At 40.2% G+C, this 24,891-nt stretch overlaps 2 protein-coding genes across 2 annotated transcripts in view; both read right to left on the bottom strand.

The window, feature by feature from the left end:
* Nucleotides 1-6,084: 6,084 nt before the first annotated feature.
* Nucleotides 6,085-16,016, bottom strand: anxa14 (annexin A14). The gene is made up of 13 exons (XM_026156278.2): nt 15,765-16,016; nt 15,475-15,514; nt 14,857-14,953; nt 14,678-14,766; nt 14,037-14,150; nt 11,646-11,736; nt 11,448-11,527; nt 11,205-11,243; nt 10,933-11,023; nt 10,723-10,818; nt 10,569-10,624; nt 6,550-6,657; nt 6,085-6,423 (listed from the first exon to the last, which is right to left on the bottom strand). The coding sequence occupies exons 2-13, from the start codon at nt 15,499-15,501 to the stop codon at nt 6,364-6,366; spliced, it is 948 nt and encodes a 315-aa protein (XP_026012063.2). The 5' UTR covers nt 15,502-15,514; nt 15,765-16,016; the 3' UTR covers nt 6,085-6,363.
* Nucleotides 16,017-17,194: 1,178 nt separating this feature from the next.
* The window catches only part of crybg2 (crystallin beta-gamma domain containing 2), a 37,176-nt gene continuing 29,479 nt past the window's right edge, over nt 17,195-24,891 (bottom strand). The window contains exons 9-24 of the mRNA XM_026155965.2: nt 24,260-24,473; nt 23,289-23,428; nt 23,015-23,141; nt 22,893-22,928; nt 22,672-22,811; nt 22,410-22,536; nt 21,393-21,550; nt 21,139-21,265; nt 21,006-21,038; nt 20,432-20,544; nt 20,177-20,306; nt 19,892-20,031; nt 19,651-19,774; nt 18,906-19,064; nt 18,650-18,809; nt 17,195-18,297 (exon numbers count right to left, since the gene is read on the bottom strand). Coding sequence (XP_026011750.2) covers nt 18,209-18,297; nt 18,650-18,809; nt 18,906-19,064; nt 19,651-19,774; nt 19,892-20,031; nt 20,177-20,306; nt 20,432-20,544; nt 21,006-21,038; nt 21,139-21,265; nt 21,393-21,550; nt 22,410-22,536; nt 22,672-22,811; nt 22,893-22,928; nt 23,015-23,141; nt 23,289-23,428; nt 24,260-24,473 — 2,017 coding nt within the window. The 3' untranslated portion in view covers nt 17,195-18,208. The remainder of the gene's footprint in view (nt 18,298-18,649; nt 18,810-18,905; nt 19,065-19,650; nt 19,775-19,891; nt 20,032-20,176; nt 20,307-20,431; nt 20,545-21,005; nt 21,039-21,138; nt 21,266-21,392; nt 21,551-22,409; nt 22,537-22,671; nt 22,812-22,892; nt 22,929-23,014; nt 23,142-23,288; nt 23,429-24,259; nt 24,474-24,891) is intronic.

Genomic DNA, 24,891 nt, shown 5'->3' with positions numbered 1-24,891 from the left:
CTATGAGCAAGCACTTTGGCGACAGTGGGAAGGAAAAACTCCCTTTTAACAGGAAGAAACCTCCGGCAGAACCAGGCTCAGGGAGGGGCGGCCATCTGCTGCGACTGGTTGGGGTGAGAGAAGGAAGACAGGATAAAAGACATGCTGTGGAAGAGAGACAGAGGTTAATAACAGATATGATTCAATGCAGAGAGGTCTATTAACACATAGTGAGTGAGAAAGGTGACTGGAAAGGCAAAACTCAATGCATCATGGGAATCCCCGGCAGCCTACGTCTATTGCAGCATAACTAAGGGAGGATTCAGGGTCACCTGGTCCAGCCCTAACTATATGCTTTAGCAAAAAGGAAAGTTTTAAGCCTAATCATGAAAGTAGAGATAGTGTCTGTCTCCCGAATCCAAACTGGAAGCTGGTTCCACAGAAGAGGGGCCTGAAAACTGAAGGCTCTCCCTCCCATTCTACTTTTAAATACTCTAGGAACAACAAGTAGGCCTGCAGAGCGAGAGCGAAGTGCTCTAATGTGGTGATATGGTACTACAAGGTCATTAAGATAAGATGGGGCCTGATTATTTAAGACCTTGTATGTGAGGAGCAGGATTTTGAATTCAATTCTGGATTTAACAGGAAGCCAATGAAGGGAAGAACAGGATAAATATGCTCTCTCTTTCTAGTCCCTGTCAGGACTCTTGCTGCAGCATTTTGGATTAGCTGAAGGCTTTTCAGCAAGTTTTTTTGGACATCCTGATAATAATGAATTACAGTAGTCCAGCCTGGAAGTAATAAGTGCATGAACTAGTTTTTCAGCGTCACTTGGTCTTTCGTTAATTAATAGGCTGGTGTGAAAAATTGCTGCCACACCGCCCCCTCAGCCTGTGCTTCGAGATTTCTGGTAGTTAGAATGACTCAGGGGAGACCTCCTGTAAGATGTAACAGCCTCCCCCACCAGTTGAAGAGCCCCCCAGGTGGCTCAACCAGGACCCTAGCCCCGAGACGGAGCACCCCCAGGGGTTTTAAGAGTAAGAAATTGTACCACTCTTGATGGTGTTTGTAGTTCAACTTGACCCGGTTTAAATTTCTTTTTTACTATGGATTTAATTTGTTGATATTCTAAAAATCTTTTCTTGTTGATCCCATATTGTGTAACTAGTCTGTCAAATGGAATAAATTCTGTTCTTTCTAATATATGTTCCAAGTATTTGATTCCTTTACAACTCCAATCTGGAAAGTTTATCATATTATTGTTTTGTAATATGTCAGGGTTGTTCCAGATAGGTGTACGTTTGCATGGGATTAATGAAGACGCCGTCAATTTTTGGCACGGTTGACCTAAAAAAAGTAGTCAGACAGGATGCTGTATGTATGATGCAAAAAAAAAGACTTGAAGAAAAGTTGCAGAGGTTCACGTTGCTTACATTCAATACAAGCTCTACTTGCACAACAGTGTGGTCACGATTGGACATTTACGTGGAAGCAAACTAAAATACTTATATAGAACCAAAACACAACCAACCACAACAAAGGTGCTTTTTTACTGTAAGATAAAGCCCCCCCAAAAAATACAGAGAAAGGTTCAAGCTTCTTAAATGTTTTAGGAGTAGTCTCAGCAACAGCTAAGTGATTACATATTTTGAAGGTGCATTATCCTTTAACTCTGTTTTTCTGAAAAATAAATTATATCTTGACGAGTCGACAGCTGTATTGGGAAGGATGTTGCGAATAAATCACAAAAGTGGCGTTAATGCTTTTGTGGAATGACAATGCAATGTGATATCAGGTCCACGAAAGCAGGAAAAAAACATGCAAACAAAAGAAATCAAATAAAAAGCGAAAAACACTTCAGTAGATATCTGATAAACAAAAGAAGTTACTAAAGAGTAAAATAATAGAATAACACTCAAATAGATTGATATTGGGATTTCTTTTCACATTTTTTAACTATCCATTCATCCATTCTCTTCCGTTTATCCTTTTCAGGGTTGCGGGAGCACTGGAGCCTATCCCAGCTGTTTTAAGGCAAGAGGCAGGGTACACTCCGAACAGGTCGCCAGTCTGTCACAGGGATAACAAACAGACACAGAAAACCATTCGCACTCACATTCACACCTACGGGCAGTTTAGGGTTTCCAGTTAGGGTTTTCCCCACTAACTGCATGTCTTTGTTCCATGCAAACACCGGGAGAACATGCAAACTCCACACGAAAAGACCCCGGCCTGATGGTGGAATTAAAATCAGGACCTTGGTGCTGTGAGGCAACAGTGCTAACCACCGTGCTGCCACATTTTTAACTAATCTTATGAAATAGCATGAACTGTGATGCACATACAGTTGTGATATGTTTGAAGTTAAATTTAAATCTGCAACTTAGTAGTCTCTATTGCCCTCTTCTGCCCAAGTAACTTCATTACAAAGATGGTTATTTGTTAGGCTGTTAAGGCTGTAAAAAAGCCAGTGAGTGAAACAGGTGTTAATCTTGACTTTAAAATAATAATCATTTGTAGATAGAGTCTTACAAGCGTAAATGTCAAATTTCTGGCACAACTTCACCTACTTCCAAGGTGCATGGAGAGGATGATAAACTCACAACGCAGGGACTACAGCAAAACTTAAAATGAAAGGGGAACAACTTTATTGACTAACCAACGCGTTTGGCTTGTGGCCTTCATCAGGGTCCATCAAGGCCACAAGCCAAACGCGTTGGTTAGTCAATGAAAACTCTATCAGTGCCATCAGTAATAGCAGCTGAAAACTAAGAAGCAGCTTTTCGTTGTTTTCAAAACCCCTTTTCAGGGTCAAAGGTTTGTTATTGTCTCAAGTGAGAAACCGCATATGCCTTACTATTCTTAAATGACTGAAAGTTATCTTTATCCTACACTAACGTTGCTTAAGGGCAAGTATTTTTGTGTTTTTGTTACTCATTGGGGTTCTAGGTCATCTAACAGGAGGAAGTAAGATTCAGTGACTGACGATAAACAGAGCAACACTGGACAATGCTTAACAAGGAGCAACAATAGTACAGGGAAGGTAGTAAAATACAGGTTACAAATTAAAGCACAAGTAAAACACATTGACTGAAGCGGCTCAGTCAATGTGTTTTATGATAGTTGTGTTAAAAAGTTTGTGTTATTGTGAAATTTAAGCATTCAAGGTAAAGGTTAGCTGAAAGGGGTAACAAGAACTCATACTTTCCATACACTGAAAAATTTCTGACACTTGTCTGTTTGATCATTTTGATGCTGAAGGATTTCTTTTTTCCTTCTAATGTTTTCAGCACAGCGAATAAAGTATCCGTTCTGGGCACTTGTGATTGCTTATGCTTATAACTAATCCAAATTCTATTAAAATTGCACTAGAGAAAATACCTTGAACAAACACAAGCATGCATGCATGCACTCTCAAACATTCAGTAACACTCTGACAACTTCCTGGATGCTGGTCATCCAGGTCACACACTACGTCACACCTACCCCACCTGAAACGTGATATTATTGTATAAAAGCTCAGTGTCCCTGAACTCAGGAACAGGTTACAAGGAGAAGTTTCAACGAAACTTAGCACAAAAGTACATTATACTCTGATTTTTGTGCAATAGAACAATTTCTGTAACATCTCTGGTGCATCTCTGCCTCCTTGGTTCTTTCCATTATGGATTTATTGTGTCTGGGTTTTTTTACACTGGTTTTGCTGGCACAGGTAATTACCTATTTTTAAAGTTTTTTAAAAAATGTTTTATTGAGTTTTATAATGATAAAAAGTCAATAAAAGTCAAAGTCAATAATTTAGGGGAAACATTGCAGAAAATGTGTGAATACAAAATGTTTCACAAACATGAGTGTATCGAGCTGACATGTCTAAAAGGATTAAAGTATTTAGAGGAGTTTTTATGTAAAAGTTCTTGCCAAACATTGTTAGGAGGATATCTAAAGGTGAAGAAGTTTTTAAAATAGAATTACATTTGTTTAATCATTATAGATTAATATTGGTCATCTTTTCCTGCCACTAGTAAATACTCAAGAAATTTCTGTTTGTGGTAACTGTAGCAGACACTTTGGAGGAATGATTAACTTCATTCGGAGAAAGAAACCGTTAATTTCTGATCTAATGTATTAATTCCTTACTGGAAAGAAATAATAGGTCAAGGAGAGTTTAGGTCATCCAAATACCATAGAATACGATTAACAGACTAAATAATGGGTTATGATGACAGCATAGGCACAGAAATTTTGCTGTTGTGCTTTTAGTCATTACATTTGTTGAAATGATATTCTATTTTATTCCTTCTGAGACTCCAAGAATCACTACTGCTGATCCAGGCAATACAACTGAGACTGCCACCCTGGACAACACAACTACAGCTGCCACCCTGGACAACATAACTAAAGCTGCTACCCTGGACAACACAACTACAGCTGCCACCCTGGACAACACAACTACAGCTGCCACCCTGGACAACATAACTACAGCTGCTACCCTGGACAGCACAACTACAGCTGCCACCCTGGACAACATAACTACAGCTGCTACCCTGGACAACATAACTACAGCTGCTACCCTGGACAGCACAACTACAGCTGCTACCCTGGACAGCACAACTACAGCTGCTACCCTGGACAGCACAACTACAGCTGCTACCCTGGACAGCACAACTACAGCTGCTACCCTGGACAACACAACTACAGCTGCTACCCTGGACAACACAACTACAGCTGCTACCCTGGACAACACAACTACAGCTGCCACCCTGGACAACACAACTACAGCTGCCACCCTGGACAACATAACTACAGCTGCTACCCTGGACAGCACAACTACAGCTGCCACCCTGGACAACATAACTACAGCTGCTACCCTGGACAGCACAACTACAGCTGCCACCCTGGACAACATAACTACAGCTGCTACCCTGGACAGCACAACTACAGCTGCCACCCTGGACAACATAACTACAGCTGCTACCCTGGACAGCACAACTACAGCTGCTACCCTGGACAGCACAACTACAGCTGCTACCCTGGACAGCACAACTACAGCTGCTACCCTGGACAACACAACTACAGCTGCTACCCTGGACAGCACAACTACAGCTGCTACCCTGGACAGCACAACTACAGCTGCCACCCTGGACAACATAACTACAGCTGCCACCCTGGACAACATAACTACAGCTGCTACCCTGGACAACACAACTACAGCTGCCACCCTGGACAACATAACTACAGCTGCCACCCTGGACAACATAACTACAGCTGCCACCCTGGACAACATAACTACAGCTGCTACCCTGGACAACACAACTACAGCTGCCACCCTGGACAACATAACTACAGCTGCCACCCTGGACAACATAACTACAGCTGCCACCCTGGACAACATAACTACAGCTGCCACCCTGGACAACATAACTACAGCTGCCACCCTGGACAACACAACTACAGCTACCACGCAGGCTGCCACCACCATTACTGCTACAACTACCAAACAGGCTGCCACCACCACCACTACAGCTACCACACAGGCTGCCACCACCACTACTTCTACAACTACCAAACAGGCTGCCACCACCACCACTACAGCTACCACACTTCCTATACAGGCTGCCACTGCCAATACCACTGGCACTCCAAACACCAACAGTACAGCTACTATCCCAGCCAACGCCACTACAGCTGCCACACAGGACAACATTACAACTCTAACCCAAAGCATCACAACAACAGTGACTACCACCACTGCAAATGGAGGATCGGAGGTGAAAGCTTCTGTGCTTTGTCTTGTTTTTCCACTCTTGCTCTACATGCCTTGTGTTTAATTGTCTGTGAAGCTTGCATACATTAATTGTAGATGCACTCTAATCACGGAAACAAAGGACAACATCTAAGGTAAATCCTGACCCCTTTTTGTTTTGTACACAAAATATATGTAGACTTATCCTAATCTTATGTGCTCTGCATTGTATTTCTTAAATATACAGGGGAACAGAACCATGCAGTAGAATAGAGCTAAACTGACGGTGCAACAAAAAACAAAACAAAGTGATTGTGATTTAAGAAAGAAAAAATATAATAGGTAACACAATTCAGAGCAAATGAAAGTGATAAAAGGCTTTATTACACACACCATATTTTGATCATGTTATATATATATATATATATGTAATTAAAATGAACAAAAACCTGTTCTCCTTACATTTGATTGCACCTATAAGTACAAGTCAATAAGTAATATTTAAAATGGGTATACCTAAAGTAAGTGATTCAATGCAATATGAAGATTAGCATAAAACAGAGCTTATTTTTGTACTAGCAACGGGAAGGAAGTTACTAAATCAGTGAGTAGCAGATGCAGCTAAAACTTGTAGGCTTTATTTAATCTTCAGATCGACATATAGCAAGCAGTGCCTTTAGATAGTCTCCTTTAAAGTGGTTCTGTTGGAAAAACAGGAAATAGCAAGAAAATACAAATATTTATGCAAATATTTGAAATAGAAATATCGATATATTTACTATATAATAAATATTTATATTTAGAACAATTTTATCTGTGTGACAAACCTGCAGTGTAGTGTAGAGGGAAGTGCCTGTTAATTTAATGAAAGCAGCTCGGATACAGAGTAGATCTTCCTCACTGTGAGACACCATAATCCGCTGCACTATTTCTTTCTGTAAGAGTGAAATGAATATTGGTAACCAGTGCGTCAACAGTCTCTCCAGATGTATAGTCTATCATTTTGACCCATCTGTACAGAGGAAGTTTGTTTTTTCATGTGCACTCATCAAAATTAAACCACTACACTACAAATAAACATGGTCTCTGCCTCTTCTAATAAACTTTATAAAATTACAGTGATTATGAGTTTCTTAAGCAACAGAAAATAATAGAAATAGCCCCAAAATTATTTAAAAAATATATACATATAAAAAAACAGTAAAGAAATAAATAAAATCCTACATATTAAAATGGCTGCGGTCGATTTTAGGGATCCCATGTTGGTTTGGGTATTTCCTAGTGGTGACAGAAGTTACAGTGTTTTCACTCTCTGACATTATCTTTGAACTTGTTTAATATCTGTGAACGACGGCCACATTTTGCAGAGTCACAAAAGTGCATTTGTGGACAAGGACTTCCTATATACCAAGCCAGTGCCAGTGCGGCATAGTAAAGTACTAAAAGTACCAGTAGGGTGAAATAATTTATGCAAATATGACTGTGGGCAGACTGCGTTTGCAAATATTTGGTTATATTAAGTTCAAATATATTCAATAGTGATCACAGGATATGGCATTCATAATAGAAACTTTCCTTTCCTTATACTGACCATCATATCAACTGATTTTTCTATTAAGAGCAGTGTTGGAAGGTTACTTTTAAAATGTATTCCACTACAGATTACAGATTACATGCCCCAAAATGTACAGGGAGTGCAGAATTATTAGGCAAATGAGTATTTTGTCCACATCATCCTCTTCATGCATGTTGTCTTACTCCAAGCTGTATAGGCTCGAAAGCCTACTACCAATTAAGCATATTAGGTGATGTGCATCTCTGTAATGAGAAGGGGTGTGGTCTAATGACATCAACACCCTATATCAGGTGTGCATAATTATTAGGCAACGTCCTTTCCTTTGGCAAAATGGGTCAAAAGAAGGACTTGACAGGCTCAGAAAAGTCAAAAATAGTGAGATATCTTGCAGAGGGATGCAGCAGTCTCAAAATTGCAAAGCTTCTGAAGCGTGATCATCGAACAATCAAGCGTTTCATTCAAAATAGTCAACAGGGTTGCAAGAAGCGTGTGGAAAAACCAAGGCGCAAAATAACTGCCCATGAACTGAGAAAAGTCAAGCGTGCAGCTGCCAAGATGCCACTTGCCACCAGTTTGGCCATATTTCAGAGCTGCAACATCACTGGAGTGCCCAAAAGCACAAGGTATGCAATACTCAGAGACATGGCCAAGGCTGAAAGACGACCACCACTGAACAACACACACAAGCTGAAACGTCAAGACTGGGCCAAGAAATATCTCAAGACTGGTTTTTCTAAGGTTTTATGGACTGATGAAATGAGAGTGAGTCTTGATGGGCCAGATGGATGGGCCCGTGGCTGGATTGGTAAAGGGCAGAGAGCTCCAGTCCGACTCAGACGCCAGCAAGGTGGAGGTGGAGTACTGGTTTGGGCTGGTATCATCAAAGATGAGCTTGTGGGGCCTTTTCGGGTTGAGGATGGAGTCAAGCTCAACTCCCAGTCCTACTGCCAGTTTCTGGAAGACACCTTCTTCAAGCAGTGGTACAGGAAGAAGTCTGCATCCTTCAAGAAAAACATGATTTTCATGCAGGACAATGCTCCATCACACGCGTCCAAGTACTCCACAGCGTGGCTGGCAAGAAAGGGTATAAAAGAAGAAAAACTAATGACATGGCCTCCTTGTTCACCTGATCTGAACCCCATTGAGAACCTGTGGTCCATCATCAAATGTGAGATTTACAAGGAGGGAAAACAGTACACCTCTCTGAACAGTGTCTGGGAGGCTGTGGTTGCTGCTGCACGCAATGTTGATGGTGAACAGATCAAAACACTGACAGAATCCATGGATGGCAGGCTTTTGAGTGTCCTTGCAAAGAAAGGTGGCTATATTGGTCGCTGATTTGTTTTTGTTTTGTTTTTGAATGTCAGAAATGTATATTTGTGAATGTGGAGATGTTATATTGGTGTCACTGGTAAAAATAAATAATTGTAATGGGTATATATTTGTTTTTTGTTAAGTTGCCTAATAATTATGCACAGTAATAGTCACCTGCACACACAGATATCCCCCTAAAATAGCTGAAACTAAAAGCAAACTAAAAACTACTTCCAAAAACATTCAGCTTTGATATTAATGAGTTTTTTGGGTTCATTGAGAACATGGTTGTTGTTCAATGATAAAATTATTCCTCAAAAATACAACTTGCCTAATAATTCTGCACTCCCTGTATTTTGTAACGTATTCCGTTACTCAATAAGTGTAATGTATTCAGAATACTTTGGATTACTTAATATATTATCATGCTTTTTACAACTACATGAATGTACTATTGCTGTGTGATGTATTACTATTACTGAAGGCCACTCGCCATACCAAAACCAACTAGATTTTTAAATTTTAAAATGAGTAACAGTTAGGTATGGCTGCACTATTTGCAGCAATCTCGTATAGAAAACTATTCCACTCGTATATAAAACAGGTCCGCGGCTCGAACCATAGTAAAGGGACCTCTGGCTAATACGTCGGGTTCAGTGTCGGGCTTGTAGCCGAAAACTAGCTTTACTTTGTTGTCTGGGTCAACTTTGCTAGCGAGAGAGAGAGAGAGGCGTTCAAACGCTGCTTCAACAGAACTTCGGAGAAAAACACGAACATAGTGTACAGTCAAGTCTTAATGGCTTACTTACAACTGGACTACATTGCCCATGAGGGTACATTCTTTAGGGCTATGCCTGTAACACTCTGCCTATTGCCTTCATATTAAATAAGTTTTTGAATAATAATTAAAAAAAATATTTCTTCACGTCATTTTGTGGGCCGCAAGTAGAGGTGACATGGGCCGCGAGACTGAGACACGGGCATTAGAGCCTCTTAATGCGTGTTTTGTTTGGGTTTCCACCGGCGTGGAATTACCAAAAATAGTGAGGGAATAGCCTAACATATGAAATAGGAAAAGACCTCTGTGTAATCACTTTATTTCAACAAAGTAACAGTATTCTCAATACCACCCTTTTAAACGGTAACTGTAATGGAATACAGTTAGTCATATTTTGTATTTTAAATATGTAACGGCGGTACATGTATTTCGTTACTCCCCACTGATTATGAGCACATCTTTAAAGAAAAATCGTCACACCTCGCAACAGGTGAGGACCTCGTCAGTAGCTATTTGGACCCAGACAATACCTAGGAACTACATACCTTCCCCTTTCTCTTTTATTTCTACTGCTAATAGGAACTCTGAAGAGATTTAACAACCAGACACAAGTTGGTAAGTTGGTAATAACCTCTCGTAGTTCTTCAGTTTCTTTTATTTCTGTTTTTTTCAAAAAAATTTTATTGTGAGGTTAAGAAGAAGTATGGCTGAAGTTAGTTGAAAAGAATTGCTAGCAAATATTTTCATATTTAGATAAAGTCTAAATATGAAAGATTCAATAAAGTCTGGATTTTTTAAAGTTGTGTTTTATTTCAATTTCAATCATATCTATAATCAAATCTTGTATTGGACACAAAAATAAATATTAAACTGCTAAAGTAAATATGCAAATTAAATATATATATATATATATATATATATATATATATATATATATATATATATCCATCACCACATCCATAGCTGGACTCAATCATTTGATAAACCTATCAGACAGTATGTCATTTGTTCTGTGTGATATAACCCCCACATGTCCTTATGGCCAACTGTTACATATTATGTAGTTCTTCCATCAGTGCCTTCTGGTATTTGAATTTTGGCCGAATCCCTCTTTGAGTAGTTTTGAAATCTTCTCCCAAAACTTCTATCATAGATAAATTACCACAAAATCGTCTCACCTTCATGGTCTTAAGTCTCGTGGCAAGGTAGGCATCACGGTTTTGAATGCACTGTACTGTGATAAGACAAATATTAGGATAATGTTGGGTCTCCACCTAATAATGGTATGAAGTGCACAATAAATGTTCAAACAGTATGTCAAACTGTGTTTACCCAAAACTTTCAGACCCAAGCGAAAGTCTCCTGAAAACCTTTTCTCTATGATCTGATCCACCGTCTGCCCAAGCTCCAGCTCCAGTCCCATCAACACTGTTAATCATGCACAAAGTCGGGGGGGATGAAGATATTGGGATTTAAAAACTAAATCAAAACACTTTTTAACACAGAAAGATTAATGAATTTTTAAAAAAAAGGGACAGCCACCATTGTCAAGATGTTCTACATCTCTAGAAGTCAATATGTCAATCCATTGTCCTGCCTCAGCTTTCTTCCCTTTTAGGGATGCAGAGAGAGTCTAAATGATCAGACATAATAACGATGAAACACATTAAGGGTTAAAGGAGTAAAAATATACAGTTTTGTTTCAACTATTTCAGAATCAAGTAGTCAGTAGATGTATATGGTTTAACGTATTAAAAGAGCACTTTTTACTCCAGTGCCTTTTAGTTATGTTTGTACATAAAAGTAAATAATACCTCAATGTCTGTCTGAACCACACCAGCGACACATCCTTTCTGTTATGAGAGGGGGTGAAAGAAAAAACAAGAGGAACTATAATTTCAAAAGCTGGACTTAATTTCAAATGTGTGCTGTACTGTTTGTGTTCCCAGTGAAAGTTATACACAGGCAAAAGTTAAGCGTAGGATTTCATTCATTGTAGATCAAATTCTTTGGTTATAATTCAATCAAAGGCGATGATCAATGACATAAATATTTACATGTAGCAAAGCTTTAAGAAGCTTCTCAAAGTCATTACTGGTTTCCGATTCGATTTCCTTTTCCAGATCCTTCTTATACACTAAAACAGGAAGAGCAAAAAGAAAAAGAAGGATTAGGATTTAAACATCTAATTTCAAATAAACAATCTTTTTGGTCATTTAAAAAAAAAAAAGTATCATAAAAGATCTTTGACTTACTTTCTTTGTATGCAGCACTGATGCTTTGCAGCTGCTTTCCAGATCTTGTGCTCAGAATTTCCGCAAGCGTTTCTTCATCTGTGCCCAAACCCTGCACACACATACCATGCACATTTCTTGATATACAACAGGAGCAAAGTGAAGGAGGAGATGAAAGCAGCACAGCGGGAGGTGAAACGCTGCCTGAGGGAAGCAAAGGACACCTACAGGAGGAAGGTGGAGCAGAAGTTGGAGAGGAACAATATGAGGGAGGTCTGGAATGGTGTGAAAACCATCACAGGCCACAACACCAAGAAAAGCACAGTGGGGGGGACTGTGGAGAAGGCAAACGAACTCAACAACTTCTTCAACAGGTTTGACCAGCCCACAACCCCCCCACCCTCACCCTCACCTTCACTACAGAGTCCTCTCCCCACTCTCCTGCCTCCCTCGCTTCCCCCCCTTCCTGACACCATGACACCCCCCTCCTCCAATCCCTCTCTCAGCAGCAAGACATCTCCCCCCCTCCCCTCCTCCCAAACATCTCCCAGTGTCACAGTGGATCAGGTCAGGAGGCAACTGAGGAAGCTTCGCCCCAGAAAGGCAGCAGGCCCAGACAAGGTGTGTCCTAGGATGCTTAAGGCGTGTGCTGCTGAACTTGGGGAGCCGCTACAACGAGTCTTCAACCTCAGTCTGCGACTGGGGAGAGTGCCCGCCCTATGGAAGACATCCTGCATCGTCCCGGTCCCCAAAAAGAACCGGCCCAATGAGCTGAATGACTTCCGACCGGTGGCACTGACGTCACATCTTATGAAGACTCTAGAGCGGCTCTTCCTCAACCTCCTCCGACCACAGGTACAACATGCCCAGGACCCACTACAGTTTGCATACAAGGCGGGTGTCGGAGTGGAGGATGCCATCCTGTACCTCCTACACAGAGCCCACTCACACCTGGATGGGGGAAAAGGCACGGTCAGGATCCTGTTTCTGGACTTTTCCAGTGCCTTTAATACCATCCGGCCCTGTATGCTTCAGGAAAAACTGAACAGGATGGAGGTGGACCCCTGCCTGGTGGCTTGGATCTCCGACTACCTCACCGACAGACCACAGTACGTCAGGCTGAAGGACATCACGTCTGACACAGTGGTCAGCAGCACAGGAGCACCACAGGGAACTGTGCTGTCCCCTCTTCTCTTCACCCTGTACACCTCTGACTTCTGCTACAACTCTGAATTATGCCATATTCAGAAGTTTGCAGATGACACGGCCATCATGGGGTGTATCTGGGATGATCAAGAAGAGGAGTACAGAAGTCTGGTGAGGAACTTTGTCGCATGGAGTCACACAAACCACCTGCAACTCAACACCTCAAAGACTAAGGAACTGGTTGTGGACTTCGGGAGGTCCAGAGAAGGTCCACTGCCAGTTCAGATAGAGGGGGAGGAGGTGGAGGTGGTCAACAAGTACAAGTACCTCGGGCTGTGGGTGGACAATAAACTGGACTGGTCATGCAACACAGAGCACCTGTATAAAAAAGCCCAAAGCCGACTGTACTTCCTCAGGAGGCTGAGGTCTTTTAACATCTGCAGGAAGCTCCTGAGGATGTTTTACCAGTCGGTGGTTGCTGGAGTACTTTTCTATGCTGTGGTGTGCTGGGGGAGCAGCACAGCAAAGAGGGACTCATCCAGGCTGGAGAAACTGATCAGGAGGGCTAGCTCTGTGGTCGGCATGAAGCTGGACACTCTGGTGACAGTGGCAGAGAAAAGGACATTAAAGAAACTGATGGACATTATGGACAGTGCCAGGCATCCTCTGCACACGGCCATTAACAACCAGAAGAGTCTGTTCAGTGACAGGTTGCTTCTCCCCAAGACAAGAACTAACAGACTTAAAAACTCCTTTGTCCCACACGCCATCAGACTGTTTAACTCCTCTCTGGAGGGGAGAGGGAGGGGAAACAGGAGGACAAAGGAGGGGGGAACAACTAAGCTGTAGTGCCTCTGCACCTCACTGTACAATACCTTGTGCAATACTTTTTGTAAATAGTCAACAGTGCAATAGACTCTATACTTGAAATGTGCAATTCACTTGTATTTTTATTTTTTAGTCCTATTTATTCTATTTATCCCCTTTGTATATTTTATTTATATTTGTCTCTGTATTTATATATATGTGTGTGTGTGTGTGTGTGTGTGTGTGTGTGTGTGTGTGTGTGTGTGTGTGTATATATATATATAACAGTTCTGTAACTGTAACTTTGGTCGTTGCTGTGCTTTTTTTGGAAGTCGAATTTCCCAGAGGAACCCACCCAAGGGATTAATAAAGTTCTATCTTATCTTATCTTATCTTATCTTATCTTATCTTAGTTATAACATCTATTCCAAAATCCTAAAGATGAAAGCAACCACTCACCGCCATGGCCTCCTGGAGACGGTAAGCTTCATACTCCACGGGGGGCATCAACAGTTCCAGCAAAAGAAGCTCCAGGTCTCCAGATAAAGCTTTCTTCAGAGCAGTTATTATATCCTAATTCACCACATGCATAAATAAAATAACACTGAATTAATTCTTATTTTGACTTGACTTGAGTTTCACTCCTGGTTTTCTTTTTGTAATTCTTGTTAAGTTATTTTAGTAAAGAAACAGTAAATATCTAGAAAAAACCTCTGACTAATGGAATAAACCCCCAGAGTACACTTGGGATTGGAAGTGGATTCACACAAAACCTGCCTGACTATCACACTATGGTGTACTCTTTCCCTGTAAGACACTACAGTTGGGCATGTGACAGTAGTTCTGAAGTTGCTAAACAAAGGTGTGTTCACACCTTTAATGTCACCGTTTTTTTATTATTTGATCAGCAAACACTTCAAAGTTACAGATGAGCAAGGCTAAACTTTTATAACTACTAAACCTCAAACTGAAACTTCAGTTTCATTGCTTAATATATTTTATTGTAGGAGACAACTTTACACTTCATGGTTTCCACAAAACCATTAAAGTTTTAATTTTGAAACTCTTTGAAAAGGTTGTTACTGTTTCTATTTTCTCACCTTATGTGTTAGCTCCTGAAAGACCTGAGCAATTACTTGCCTCTGGGCGTTGTTCCTATTGGTTAGTATTCTCAGTAGCGTCACTGTGTCTGAGCAAGATACACGATATTCAATAAATTACCAGGAAAAGGGTGGAAAGAAATCGTGGGAATTTATTTTCAACATATGCCAATGAATGCCTTTGTTTTCCAGTGCTGTCACGATCTCCGTCACATCTCTGTCAGGGTAGAAATTGGAATAGGGTCGTACTGTTCCAAGGGTCCCCCAGTACATATCCTATTTAATAAAAAGGGACAATAATTGTGGCATCCACTCTCTATACAATATATAAAACAACTGAGTGGCAAGAATCAAGTGAAATGTGTAACAACTAACCTCATACTGAGCATACCGCGAAGGTATGGAGATGTAGAACAATACAGATCAGCCATGCTTGAATTTAAAGAATGCTAAGTATGTCAGACTTCTAGGAGGAGGTGCACGCATGTGTGTGTGTGTGTGTGTGTGGAGGGGGATGGTTCAACACAAACTATTAATACAAGTAATTTTCAATAATGAAACAAATTGGTTGAATTGTATTACTCGGCTTTCTTGATATTTAAAATCTAAACGTGACAATGCGCAGCAACCTTCAGAGCACTTGTTTATAGACAGCAATAAAAGGTATGTAGATAACCAGACTGAACATGACTGCAGATAAGGCTATTTGCAAATGTGGAGTCTTAGTGAGCAGAGTAATAAATCTTAGTGAAGAGTGAAGACGGGGCAGAGGTGTACTTCTTGGAATGTTTACTTACATAAGAGTCAGAGTACTCAGAATCCATGGCTTGCTTGTATCTAATGTGAGCAAAAACGGAAATGGCAAAGACATTAACAGCCCACATCACGGAACAAACAGATAATGTGACTTCATTTTAATAGGTTTAATAGAGATTCTCCAATGAAACTTAAAGTCTACAGCATAGCTTTTGAGAATCTAGGAATTCGTGACAGTAACATATGAAGGAGGAGGCCAAGTCCGAGCTGATTAGCGTTAGCCACTTATTTCTTAAACAAATTATTTAAAAGGAATTGTTATTTTTCTTACCTGTAACAGAATACTAGGCCAGCTGTGACAAGGAGTGGAGGTAGTGTATGTTTTTTTTTTTTTTTTCTTGTACAACCTCTCCGCCAACAAGCCCTGTATTTCAGTCCCACCCACAGTACGCCACAGCTGCTTCCCGTACACCCACTTGCGTGTCAGTCAAAGATACTGACCAATCAGTGCCCAGCATGTTCACAGCTCTGTTCACAGTTTCCCTGCTCAAATACTATGGCAACCCAGTTATACTTGAGCGTCAAGCAGGAATCTTGATAGTCAGGTTTGGTTACAGGCAACATTTTCTGTGGAATTTGACCATCATTTGTACTTCACGGCTGACTTTCCCCAAAATAAATAATTGACACGCTGTTGCTTTGGGCCAAACACAGTTCATGACATTCAAAGAAGAAATTGTAAGTTATAGCTTTGGCATGTTAAAGCTTTATACCAAGATAAGCAAAAAGATTTAATAAGCAAACTAATGAGGCAACATGCTGGCCATTTCTGAAAGTAAATGGAGGGCACACTCTGGTTTCAGGGTGTGCCTATGTATGACCAGGTGGTCTTTTAGATTCAAAGCCTGTGCAGCTAGACGGAACAAAAAGGCTTTTCAACAGACACATCTGATGATACCAGCGATAGGAGGATATAGATGTGATAGAGAGCGGGGGTGTTGTGCATTTTTTCAGAAAACTTATTACAGAAGAACAAATGTCACAAGGTTTTGATCTGTCCCATCCTCTGTGCTGGTTGGCTTCTACCAGTTTCTCGTCTACAGAAGGCAAATAAACAGATCTATGTGGTTATTACAAACAAAGCTGATCTAGAGCAGACTGTGTACCCTTTGATAAACTCTGCTAAACAAAGCACTATTTAAAGGGACAATTTGTATGCATCTCATTACTATGGAAATATTAGAAACAATTCAAATTTTATTTTTTATAGAAGCATTTAAATAATAGTGCAGGTGGCCTAGATACTTCCCGTGGCTTAAGTGAAACCACTGAACGCATGTGATATGTGAATTAGGTGAATTTGTGAGTGAAGTCTGAAATTTTAAATGTCTTTTAAAGATTGAAAACTGTTTATTCAAGCATGTGCACAACTATTGAAAGCAGCTGAAATGCTAGCTGAATTGGGGTGAAAATAGTAGAGGTCACCAAAGCTTATTTGACACTGCTAAACCTTGCAGAAAGCCTCCCCAAAAGAGTTGAAGCTGTTGTAGCTGAAACGGTCCACCAACATCATATTAACCCTTTGGATTAAGAACTGGACTTCACTCGAGTGTTCTCAAAGAGCTAAAGTATGAGCACTGATGATGTTGGTCTAAAATGCACAGCAGATAATGTCCTGAGTAGTTTAAAAAACTATGATGAAAAACAAGAAAGAAAAAGATGAATGGATTAAAAAAATAAATAAATAAAAATACACCCTTATTTTGTAATCTTTTCTACAATCATTTTATTCAATATTTAATATTTTAAAACCTTTCCCTCCTACATAACATGAAATTACATCTTTAGTATCAAATATTAACATACAGCTGAAGCAGGGAACACAGAAACATACACATTAAGATTTACATCAAAATATGTCAAGAAACGGTAACTCGACAGAAACTGCACAGTTCATTGCACTGGACCATGCATGTATACGTAAGTGCAACATTTCCCACAACACATACAGGATTTTTATATTACATATATAAAAACAAAAAATTAAAAGCGTAACACGCATTTCTTGAATACTAAACATCCTTTTGGCTTCACCCATCCAGCTTCACTATAAACCCCAGAAGGCCATTTTGTTTTCATTCCAGGAAATCAAATGCCCAAAAGCAATTTGAATTTCAAACTTAGATTTATAGTAAACAAATGTAGGACGAGATGATGTTCCTCTTCTACAGACAAAAAAAAAAAAAGCCCCCATAAACCCAGATTCCGATAAACATGGAAATCCCAGGCTGGATAATCAAATTGTTGACAAATGATCAGCTGGAAGGTCAAATGAAAGTCGCAGAACAGTGTGAACCATATATGGAATTTTCACTGTACATCCTCAAACAAATAACATGTATTTGCCATTGCTTTTCGACTCATGCTCCAAATAAAACTAAACAAATCAAGGCACTTATTTAAACTCTTCTTTGGTAAAATACATTTTGAAAATGATTAAAAACAAAAAAACAAAACAAAAAAAAAACATTTCATGCTATGAATGCAAACTAACAAAAAACCTTGAAAACAACTTGGGCAGCTTTTGCAGGGCATCTATTGCTTCTACGCATTCTTGCTGTTGGATACTGATTTCAAACTAGCTCATAGGTTTTAGAAGGAATTGCATGTCCTGAGATGCAGTAAGTCATGAAACAGATACAAGAGTGGATACTGAAATATCAAGACAATATCACAAAGTGGCAAAGATAAGCTCGGTTCCTGTGCTGCTGATGGCTACAGCAACTCTATCTCCCACTGCTGGCTGGGCCTCTCATCATTCTCGGGCATAATGACCACGTGGTCCTTGTCGTAAGTTTTGCCACCTGATGAAAAAAGTAGTTTCACAATGTAAATCTGACTAATTATTCATGCTGTAGTGGAATGTAACTAAATAAACTCATTTTCATTGTGGAATTGTTATTATTACATTAATACATAAAAAAAATATCCATGCCAGTGAACACTTAAAAAGGGAATATGCAGGAAAATAAACTTGGACACTTCTGAAAATTAAGTTAATATCATTTGAGATTAGATAAGATTTTGTGATGACCAATTATAACTTAATATTTAATAATTTTAGAAAATGAAAGCCAGTAAAAACTACAATAGCCACTAACAACTTTACACGCAACAAATGTTTAAAGGTTAAATTACCACATTTTCTTCTCATACCTTTAACATCCAGGACCATGCCAGGGAAAGTATTGCTAGTGATGAGGCCTTTCATTGGGGCAGTCCAGGTTTGAACGGGCTGTCGGGTTTCTGTCCACAGAACCACCTTTGCTGCTGGCTCTATGTTGCCAACCACCTGAAGGCTCATGGTTGGGGACAACTACAGAATACACAAAGTATTATGTTGGAAAGAATTGTCAAGATTTGAAATGTATGACTGTGTTGAGGTTTTCGGAGATGTCACCAGCATTGTTACCTTGTTTTTAATCAGTCCATCCTGGTAGAACCAGATGTCACTCAGTGGCTCCACCTCAGGCGTCACCACCACTCGTCCTGATTTCAACTCCTCCACGCCACCCTGGACGGACAGGAAGTGACCTCGCTCTGTGTTCTTGATACGGAAAAAGTGGCGCTTCTGTAGAAGGAAAAAAATAGCACAATGTATTACTGTTATAGAATCTGTGGGCAGGCCAGACAACTCAAAGTTATTTGTAAATAAATACTAGCTGAAGTGAACAGAACTGGCTGCACTTGTAATGATGGACATTAGTTTCCATTTTTTTTCTTTTTAAATATAGGGACCAACAGAATCACCATTCTCTCCGTTTTGGAACTATTGGATACTTTTAACATCTGAGATTTATAAAAATGTCAGCCTGGTTTACTAATAACACTAATGAGTGACCTAGAACACCAAAATCAACACCTTTAGGATCAAATTATTCTTCTTTAAGGCTCCTAATAAAGGCTTTGTTTGTTTTTTAAGGCTCCTAATGAGGGTTTTTCGATGCAATCTTCACTTATTGTGTAAAATGAAGGCTCTGAACTGGTGCTGGCGACAGGAGCTTAAGTCTATAAACATGATTTAATGCCATTAAAAGCAGGAAGAAAATAATCGTATAATTTTCTTTTAATAATTAATAAAGATTCAAACTTTCAGAGGTTCTCTTATTGTGTACCTCATGTTAAAAAGTCATTGTAAAGAATACTTGTTAACAAACCTGTCTGACTGGGTACATTGAGCCAATAGTGTGAAGGGAGCTGAACTTTGGCCAGTTGGTGATTTCAATTGGCTCCAGCAGGAACTGGCGCCCCCTGTAGTTGCTGTGTTCACATATCACCCAGCTACAAAGCAGGAAAGTGGACACAAAGAATTACTTATGACAACAGTATCCAGGTTCTCAGCAAGATATTTTTGGTTCACTATTAGCTGATGAAGCCATTTAATTGCATGTAAGTTACCAGCCGCTGTTGACTCTGAGCGACAGGATGTGGTTGTTGAAGCCTTCTTCTACCATACTCAGGATCTCTGTGTCTGTGGTGATCTCTCTGCCCTCCAGACACTCAAGCCCGAACAAAGAGATGGAAGGAACTGAGAACAACTGGAGAAAGAAAGAGCATTTAGTAAGGCCATTGCCATTGTGTGCAATAGGTCGGCACCCATAACATGAAATCTCCCACTCGTGGGACTAATAAAGGTAGCTTATAATCGAGAGCAAAATTTTCCTGTGTGAGTGCATTTCTTACCAAGGGCACAATCTTAACAGAACGAATGGAACAGTCAGGGGGGCAGCCCATGCTGGTTAGATTGGGGTAGTCTCCTTCAGATAAGACATACAAGTTCCCAGAGAACTGTTCATTCTCATAGACGACCCAGCTGAAATACACAGTGTTAAATTGTGTCTTTATTGCTTTGCTTATTGACTTGAAAAAATAAAAAATACACACACACCAAATCATGTCAACTCTAACTTTTACTCACTTTACTTCCTGCTTACTCACCTTCTTCCCGTCACTCTGCATGACTTGGTAACTAATTTTTCTGGCATTTCCTCCTGTTTGCAGTTAAAGATGTAACACTCTCCCTGGAAGTCTGGCTCAGAGTACAATTTTATCTGACAAGAAGAAATAGGCAAAGCAAGGTGAGATGCCAGCTGAGAACATTTATATCTGTACTGTGACAGAAGCAAAGTTAACAGGGAAAATGTCAAGGTGCTTAACTTTGACCAAGTTATTAGCTTTAAGATATGCTCCATCCTTGAAAAAGGTTTTAAGCAAACAAAAAGAAACTCTGGATTCAAGTAATACAGTTCAATGTAACCTTCGCACATTGTTTTGGGACTGCTATCAGGCAGGGGACAGAGAAAGGTGAAGAAAAACAAACTCTACTGCAGTTTATAAGTTTACACTAAGCCTGTCGACCTTTGAACAGTGGAGCAAAATAACTAAAAAACAAAACAAAACAAAAAAAACCCTGCATAACCCAAGCTTAGAGCAATTCAGACAGTCTCTTCTTTACAACACTGCTTCAATTCAATTCCCCATGAAAGCTTTCTTTCCACATGACTGTACTTACCTCATCCCTGGACCTTGAACTGTCATTTGGAGCCTAATAACAAGACAAAACAAAACAAAACAAACAGAAGAATTACATGTCTGCACAGTTCTTAGTTTAGCAGTTTGAAGATACGACTCCCAGTGATTCTCACCAGTAAGATGGGCTGAACTGAGCAGACACGAGTGTCTTGAGACCCCCAGTCAGCACAGTTATTGTAGAAGCCTTTCTCTAGAATGTACTGGTGACCAGAAAAGTCCACATGCGAGTAAGCGATCCATCTGTAAGGAAGACAAACAAATACCTGATTATTGTAAAACCTGTCAATTCGTCGGTACAATGTAAGAAGAGGGTAAAAATATATATATTAAAAAAAAATTTAAATACTGGTGTCTTCTACACACTTACGCCCCACTGATTACTTCGATTGAACGCGTGGAGGTTTTGTAGCCAAACAGCTCAACGTCAGGGATGGCCTCCGTCACCTCGAAGGTCTTCTCCTCTTGCACTCCATCTTGGTCTTCCTCTAGCTGCTCAAACATCACCATGGCAGGGTCTGTCAAGTCCTGCAAGAGACAAAAAAAACAAACAAACTGATTAATAGTCTGCATTCTAATATTTATCACGTTACTGATAATATAAATCATATCGGAGTCGCTTCATTTCTCTGGAGCCTGTTGTTATGAGTTTGTTGTAGACTTGTAGTCAAGACCACCTAAACCAAGATCAAGACGATACCAAGACAGACCGAGTCAAGACCAAGGCAAAGTCGAGACGAGACAAAAAAAAAAAAGTCTTTAAACTGCAGCCAGATGCTGCTTCGTTTACAGGTGTCAGGCATATTTATGTGTTTTTGCAATGCACTTGCACAACCCTCCTCACTGCTGTCTACTGTCTCACTCACTTACTGAGAGGGCAGACGCACACTCCACTTGACTGTCGCGTCTCTCACCCTCTCTGTTTTTAACATGATGTGATTGGCCACAATATGGAGGAACTGGAGCATAGCTGAGCCACTGTGTGAGAGCTGAGCAGCGAAAGGAAATTAAGTGAGGAGCCGGCTCTCACTCAATGGGAGTAGACTCTTCTGATTCATTACAAAGCACTCTCTAAGCACGGCTCTTAGAGCTGATGCTTTTGAGCATGACACATTATCGAACGTTACGTTGTGTGTCATGGATACTGTTGACTCCAAATCTCCCGACAACTGTGTCGATCTGAGACAGCGAGACCAAGACAAGACCGAGACCACGTAAAAGTGGTCTCAAGACCGGAGACACGTATTAACAATTTCAAGTTAAACGGCCCTCTTGCAATTTAATGTGCAGCTTTCACTTACTGGGAGCCACAGCGGTTTCGTTTAAAGACTTCGAAACATGAGAAGAATGAACAAATATTAGTTCTTATGAAGTCATTGTAACTTACTGCGCGAATGACCCTAACAGAGCGCAGTTCAGCATCACAGCCTCCCCACACCCTCCAGTCATGATACTCTCCTTCCTCCAGCAGGTACTGGTGGCCTCGGAAACCCTCCTTCTCGTAGCCCACCCAGCTACAGAAACAGAGAAAGGCACATGGCTTAAAAAACAAAACAAAAACAAAGTAATGATGTGATCTGCAGCTGTTAAAACTTGCAAAATGCCTTTTCAAGGATCACCGAATACAAACAGGCAAGAATACCACTTACATTCCTCCTAGTACTTTAAGAGAGCCCACGTTATACATAAAGGTTGTTTGCTGCCTCTCTATTCTGGTCATAAAGTCTCTCATGTTGGTGGTTATTGTCCTCGATTTCCCAGTAAAGTAGGGCTTTTCATAAATCACCATCTGGAGACAAAAAGTCAGCTTTTAAGTTTCAGTAATAGTTTCAGTAGCAGTTTGTGAACAGGAAAATTCATCCTTCTTCACCTTTGGATCATTCAGATTTTCCACCTGTGGTTCACCCTGTGAGTTAAAAAGAAAAAGAAATCCAAATTAAGTGCAAGTGATAAAGAAGGCAGATTGTAAGTGCTTCTAGAAGTGACACTTACTATTTTGAGTGGATGTAATGACCCCACATAGGGCTGTTCCACCCCCCAGGCTGCTGGGTTTGAGTACCCCCCAACCTCCAGGACTCGTGGTACACCCTGGAAGAAAGGCTGTGCGAACACAAGCCACCTGAAGAGCAGAAAAATAGATGTCAGTAAAAAACATTAAAGCAATCTGATTTGTCAAATTGGATGAAATGCAACACTAGTGACAAATGATCAGTATCATATTAATTTTGGCTTTACAAAGCATTTTGAATAGATCAACATCACTCACAGCCCTGCGTTAATAATGATGGAATTGGCCTTAATGGGGAAACCAAAAATCCTGGCATCATCGGAAGTATCTCGGAAGATGACTTTCTTTCCCTCCGCTTCCTCTTCAGGGAAAAGGCTAATTTCTGGAACGCTGTAGTCCTGAGGGAGGATAGAGGGAGGCTGTAACGCTGCTGTCACATGGGAAACACGTGACTTACAGATAAACATCATAATGAGTAGATTTTTACACCTCCAGCATGGACAAGAAAGTTGTCCAACCTCTGTTAAAGGAGCTTTCGCACCAGTTGGGTCTGGATTGTCAGATATTTTAACTTGATTTGTTTTCTGAGGAAAATCAAATATGTCAGTCTGTAGGCATTTTCAAAGAGTATGGGCGAGAAAAAGGATGGGAGCACAATGCCATCTGAAGATAAAGAATGTTATACTCTTTACTAACAGAGCAACACTGTTATTGTTCTGAATACAGAATGAGCTGATGTCAGACAGACACCTCTACCAACCAATCACCGTCAAGTACTGGGAGACAACCCACGCAGGTGACATTATATAGGTATGGCATGTTAAAACAAAAATAAATATATGCAATAGATAAGTGTCTCAGGCTTTTTGATGTGAATAGTCCATATATCTCAGATTAATAAAATACTAGAAAATAATTAAATATTTATTTTCATGCTTCAATGTTTCAATCCTTTAAAACAAAGTACATTTGTAGTAGTATCTGACTTGTCATACTTGTCGGCCCAGTCAAGTGTTGACACTTATTTTTGACACTAGATGGTGCCATTGAGCTAAGGAGCAAACAGCCACTCGCAAGATTGAAAACAAAACATTTAAGAAATCAGCCGTTCATGCTGATATAATGATTCTGCAATAAAATGTTCCACTGCACTCAGTTAGCTTTCAAATCCTAATTCAGGCTTTGTGGCAACAACCAGCGACAACAGAGGGAAAGAAAATTCTTCTTACCCTCACTGCTCTTCGTATGGATCCGATGAGGAACCTCCTGGCTGGCTTGGTCTCCTTTTGCTCATCATTTGTGTCTCCGTTGTGCTCTTCTCCCTCATTCTGTTCATTCTCTTGCTGCTCTTCTGGAGGGCTGAACGGGTAAGTAATCTCGATGTCACCCTCATCCAGAGCAATCTTCTCCCCTTTGAAGTTGGGTTTCTCATAAAGCACCCACCTAAAGGATTAAAAAGAAGAAGAAAAAAAGAAAAAGAAAAGAAAGGGCAGTGTAAGGTTACAGCCTGCTGCGTATGACCGTTGTTTCTCCTGATAATATGTTTATGCACTTTTCATAGACATTTACTGTTGCAACATCATTCTGATGTGTCAAAGCAACGAGTATTTCTCATTATTAATGTAGAGATAGTATTTGTTATTACTCTCATTAATGCCAGTGTTGATTTTACCCAACTATACGGCTTTGTTACTAACAAAAAGACTTTTAGAGGCAGGGACATTAAAAACCTGACACTAGTCATTCACTACTTTACAATTTTGCTTTTAATAAACCCAAGGCACAAAACTTTATGGGAATCAGAAGCTAAATGAAATCCTACTACTTTGTTACTTTTTAAGATTGGCTTTTCTTTTACAGC

The sequence above is a fragment of the Astatotilapia calliptera genome, chromosome 22 (genome assembly GCF_964374335.1).
Source record: "Astatotilapia calliptera chromosome 22, fAstCal68.1, whole genome shotgun sequence".
Taxonomy (NCBI): Eukaryota; Metazoa; Chordata; class Actinopteri; order Cichliformes; family Cichlidae; genus Astatotilapia; species Astatotilapia calliptera.
The sequence above is the reverse complement of the archived record's forward strand: the minus strand, read 5'-3'. Positions and strand labels throughout refer to the sequence as shown.

Excerpts from the sequence above, each read along its gene's own strand:
- anxa14 (XM_026156278.2), bottom strand. The coding sequence starts at position 15,501 with ATGGATTCTGAGTACTCTGACTCTTAT. Across the intron at positions 14,767-14,856 it reads GACAGCACTGGAAAACAAAG|ACACAGTGACGCTACTGAGA; the intron begins GCATTCATTGGC and ends TATCTTGCTCAG. Across the intron at positions 14,151-14,677 it reads TTCAGGAGCTAACACATAAG|GATATAATAACTGCTCTGAA; the intron begins GTGAGAAAATAG and ends GTGGTGAATTAG.